The following is a 5,359-nucleotide window of genomic DNA, read 5'->3' as shown; positions in this document are numbered from 1 at the left end:
CCTAATACACTTAATACAGAAAATAAACTTAACAGCAGATACTTTGGGACTTCTTCGTAAGTAGTATTGTAATGGGTGACGTTCACTTTCACTGGAGTACTTTTCGAATGACGTATCTTTACTTTATGATTTTAGATTAGTTTTTTCACCATTGCTGCCACACTTACATTCAGTGAAATATTCAAGCTTGCGATGCCATTGATTTATGGCCGCAGCATTACATCAGATAAAGCCTATCTAGAGGTACTGTGCATCATTTTGTACACATTTCCCTGTAATTGGGCAGGACATGTTTATCTTTGGAAAGCTTCACATCTTCACTAGAGTTCAAAATAAAGTTATGTGGGTTTGAAGACAAAGCTCAGCCGCACAGCATGTATTTTTAATGGCAATCCCACTGATGGGACCGGCTGCATAAAAGGGCACAAACAATTGGATGCCGGCAGCTTTAATTTAAAAAATATGAATACACCTGCTTTCCAAAATCCGTATCTGTCAAACACCAGTTGGAACAAAACCATGAGCACTGGCCGTGCTACTGCTGTGTTTTCCCACTGGCCACTCTTTATCTTTTTTATCCTTCTTCAAACACTTCCTCTCTGGGCTGAAGCAACAGTGGCGCAAGAATGGCACCATCTTCAGTTGTTCCACATGTCTATTATTTACATTATCTCCACAAGCCTTGATTTGTACTGTCATTACCACAGCTGTATATGCTTTTTAATTGACATTTAGAGTGCATAGGAGCATTTGCAATCTATGTGTTTGCTAGTAAGTAACTAGCATTTGTATTAAAAAAAAAAAAAAAAAAAAAGATCCAGTTAATGAAAGCTAGCCCCGCTTAACCACAACCTGTATTGCCACACATATCAAAGTAAAATGGAAGTTATAGGAGCAAAGTGTTCACAATAGACATGAGAAAGCGTCCTGAAGTGAACATCGCTCCTGGTAATAGTGTGCCAGGAGGGAAATGTAAGTATGAGTCAGAAGGCTGTTTATCAAGAGATAAAACATTCAGTGCTTCCTTTGTTTCCTATCAGCGTCTTCCCAACACCTCTGTTTAACTTCCCAGACAACTGAGGCTGGGAACAATCCTGTTACTTGTAATAGCATGTGTAATCATTTACTGACAGTGACATTGTTGGCAACCAAGCACACACACACACACACACACACACACACACACACACACACACATCCACACACGTTGAGCTCAGAAAACAAGTGCTTACCAGAGTGAGATCACATACAAGGACTTTCTTATAAGCAAAAAACTCAGCAAACGCATCACAGAGTTAAACACAGGCGTATACACTGGTAAATACTTTGCCATCACACACACACACACACACACACACACAGTGTTTCCATTTGTGATCCCTTCTGTAAACACAAAGGGAGCCTTAAGGTGAACCAGGATCAGGAGAGAGGAGGAGGAGGAGAGAGGGAGAGAGAGAGAGAGAGAGAGAGAGAGAGAGAGAGAGAGAGAGAGAGAGGAGGGAGAGAGCTGTGATAGAGAGTGACAGCAGATGAGATATGTTGTCTCTGTTTGGTTTGTATGCTTGTTCTTCACTCAATCCAAACATTTTAAGCTCTTATTGCTAGCAAGCTGTCTAAACAGCATTAACTCAAGCTTTTTCTTTTCAAGGTTTACGGATAAGAAATATGGAGAAACCAAGAAGAGCAGAACCTCTTGTAGAATGAAATATTCCAGATTCAAAATTAAACTTTGTTCACTGGTGCAGACATTTGATTAGATTAGCAACTGTCTAATCATTCACCTGTATAAAAAAATACATTAACTGCACAGGAATTAATAACAGAGGCATGTATAATACCTATCACACATATCCTTGTCCTTTTATATTTATGGGGAAAATTCTTTGACTGCATTTATTCCTGCAAAACTCTACAAAAACTAAACAGTGTTTAATCTAACCCTAACCCTAAAACTAGTGTTAAATATAAACTAGAACATAAACTCAACTCAAAAACTAAAATAAACCACTAACCCAAAATTTACCAAAAAAATACCTCAAGATGTAACATTTAACTGGTTCCGGCACCCAGATTGAGTTACACCTACACACAGTAGAGATCAGGTCAGCATTACCTAACCCTCCAACGGACATGCACTTTGTCCTTGTGTCTTCTCACACGTAAGACAAGACACCCAGGCAGCCGTTTCCTCGTTTCACAAAGTTTTACACCACATAACGCAGAATGACCCTTCAACCCTGTGAGGCCTTCAACTCAGGCGTCGTAAATCTCCTGGGATGTGAAACTGAAAGACTGAAGGACAGAGAGAGAGAGGGAGAAGCAGAGGGGTTAGAGGGAAGATGCCAGACGCGGCAGATGCTGAGTCTGTTCTTTCTGCGTTCTTGTGACTTTGCGTTACGCGATGACTCAGTGGGTGACAAGGTGGGAGATGCAGTGTGTGGTTAAACAATAAGAGGGGAGAGGAAACAACAACGTCCCTATCACACAGCTCTTAAATGTGATGCGTCGGCCCTTGTGGTCGGGCTCAAGCAACAAACACCCTAAAAAACACCTCTCACACAGCCACAAACACATCCAGTGCCTGTGAATGAGGTGAGCTGAGGTGAGGTGACACATGCACACACTAATAAGCTGTTTCCCACACACACAGGCTCGTTCACTGTCCTTGAGCTGCCATTTACTGTCACTTACTTTGACACTTTATCTATCACTAAAAAGCAGGCCCCGGCTCACTCGGCAATTCCATTACTACTTAGCGGGCTATTGTGAAACAGTGTCGTCTGCCGCTTCCTGTAAAGGGGAACCTCTGGCAGAGCCATATGACGAGCATCTGAGAGGAAACGTCCCCAACCTCTGCTTTCTGCTGTGCTCGCTACAGGGAAGCGGTCAGTCCTCGATGGTGGTAGCAGCTCAGCCTGACCCAGCCTACAGGACAGTCTCATGTTAACCCCGGCCTACACCCTCGGCTTAGGAAGAGCAAAAATAGAACTGTGTTGCCTGGTTGTTTATGCAGAAGGATGTTGCACGGCTGGAATAAGCAGATTTGAAGCACACACCACTGGCAAACATTGCCTTGGCTGACATAGGCAATGTAGGATGTTAAATTAATTCTCCTTTAACCCCCTGAAACCCAGGAGCCAAGGGGAGTTCTATATTTATTTTATTTATAAGTTTTCTTTTATCCTTCCCTCATATCTTTTCCAAAATATTTTAAAAATTGCGACTTTGGCCTGTGAGTCAAGTACAATAGCTTACAGTTGACTTGACATGACATTATTTTATTATTTTATCTATTTATTTATATAATTTTGAGAATTAGAATCAGAAATACTCTCTTGATCCCTGAGGGGAAATTGGGTCAGTTACAGTTGCCCAGGAATTAAGAAATATAAAAATATGTGCCTCACAAATTCATAAAACAGCACGTGCAAGTATGTGCATTAAGTCTCAATATGTACATTAATCCTACAAAATATTGCAACAACAAATACAGAAATAATTATTCAATTCAATTGTGAGAAAGCATATAATCTTGTCTATAAATAAATAAATACATGTGTAAAAATATAAAATTATAATATAAAAATAAAAATAAAATAAAATATAAAAAATAAAATATAAATAACAAAAATAAAAAATAAAGGACAACAAATAAAATTTTCATTTTATGATGTTACTTTTCAGACCGAAAAAAAATGTGCCTTTGTACAATGAAGTAAGGAGTACTTTTACATTTTTCTCAAAGAAAGAAAGAAAGAAAGAAAGAAAGAAAGAAAGGAATTAAGGAAGAAAGAAATTTTGTCCAGAGGGTTATACAAATTTTTCAAAATAAAAGCCTGTCCACCAGCATATAGTAGGCTAATATGCTGGTGGACAGGCTATTTTGGCACAGGTGGCAGATTATGTCACAAAATCAGTTTCTGGAGGCAGGTCAAGTGTCTCGGGCTTGCCTAAACTTTCTGGCAGTTGTTGAGGCGAGCAGCAGCAGCCGGAGACAAACCAGCTGCTGAGGAGACCTGCTCTCATACATGGTGTGTGTGTGTGTACAGCACCGACAAGAGACCAGTGACAGTACAAACATACTCATTGCTCCACCTGAGCATCACTAAATCAATAAACATATTTGAGTCTGTCGTCAGATTTATTGGCAATCAAGCATTAGCTAATGTTCCCAATTAAACCGATAACCTTGAGTTAAAGTACATTTACCTTCAACTCCCTGCAGTGCTTGATAAGCTTTTACAATTTACTGCTGCGAGTGTGTGCCTCCACCTGGGTGTGCCACCTCAACTGTGTTACTCACACAGCTACCTAACAGCCTCTAGATCACGTAAGCGTATTGTGCCACTGTCATACATAGAGAAGTCACACACCTGCCCGGCACTGTACACACACATACACACCAGACTGGAGCCAGAGAACACACACTCACCTGATGCCTCACGCTGACAGAGCTGGTGACAGAATAGTGCTGAATACACTGTCTGATAAGGGTTCCCTGTCAGCCAATGGGTCACTGGTGTGTGTGTGTGTGTGTGTGTGTGTGTGTGTGTCATAGCAGTACACCTACCTCTTTGTGCAGACATGGGCTCCCTCTCAGCAGCAACACAATGCTCTTTCTATCCCCTCTCTTTCTCTTTCTCTCTCTCTCTCTGTATTCTCTCACTCTCTTTGCCTATCTCTCTCTCTCTTTCCTCCTCTCTCTCTCTCTCGGTAACCCGGCTCTTTGCTTGGTCTAATGTTTCTCAGCACCTCCTTTCACATGCACTCGCTTTATTAGGAGAAGCACTTCCCTCCTCCCAGTCGGCCCCCTCCCCTCCTTTACAAGCGCCTTTAGCTGTTCTTTCTCTTTGGCCCCCGTCTCTCTCTTTCGCTCTATTCTCTCTCTTCCTTCTGCTCAACACCTCTGTGACTCTCTCACTCACTATTTTGCTCATAAATTTCCTGCCTTTCTCTCTCCTCACTTTTTGCATCTCTCTCTCTCTCTCTCTCTCTCTCAATCTGCCGCTCTCTCTACCCTCAGTCTCCCTCTCTCTCTTTCTCTCTTTCTCTCTCTCATCCACTGGTGTTTTTTTTTTTTTTGTGCCCCTTTTCTCATTTTCCCTCTTCCTCTTCGTCGTTGTCCCTGTGTCTTACAAAAGTGGGTCAAACATGAAAGCATCGCCAGATCTGGATCTGAAGCTGGAGGGATATTCAACAAAAGCCAATGAGTGAATCTGTCTGCTGGTTGAAAGCTCGATACCCGTCACTCTTTTCTTAATCTGTGTAACCTACACCATTTGAGACAGAGTGGTTTCACTGATGCTTTTAAACATCAAAGAGATGACCTATAAAGTAAAGCTACACAGCAAAGTGCAAG

At 41.5% G+C, this 5,359-nt stretch overlaps 1 protein-coding gene across 1 annotated transcript in view; it reads right to left on the bottom strand.

Moving 5' to 3' along the window:
- Nucleotides 1-4,735, bottom strand: part of entpd1 (ectonucleoside triphosphate diphosphohydrolase 1) — an 18,567-nt gene extending 13,832 nt beyond the window's left edge. The window contains exon 1 of the mRNA XM_030078559.1: nt 4,571-4,735. Within this exon, the coding sequence (XP_029934419.1) occupies nt 4,571-4,586 (16 nt within the window). The 5' untranslated portion in view covers nt 4,587-4,735. The remainder of the gene's footprint in view (nt 1-4,570) is intronic.
- Nucleotides 4,736-5,359: the final 624 nt, after the last annotated feature.

This window comes from Myripristis murdjan, chromosome 19, assembly GCF_902150065.1.
Source record: "Myripristis murdjan chromosome 19, fMyrMur1.1, whole genome shotgun sequence".
NCBI classification, from domain to species: Eukaryota; Metazoa; Chordata; class Actinopteri; order Holocentriformes; family Holocentridae; genus Myripristis; species Myripristis murdjan.
The sequence above is the reverse complement of the archived record's forward strand: the minus strand, read 5'-3'. Positions and strand labels throughout refer to the sequence as shown.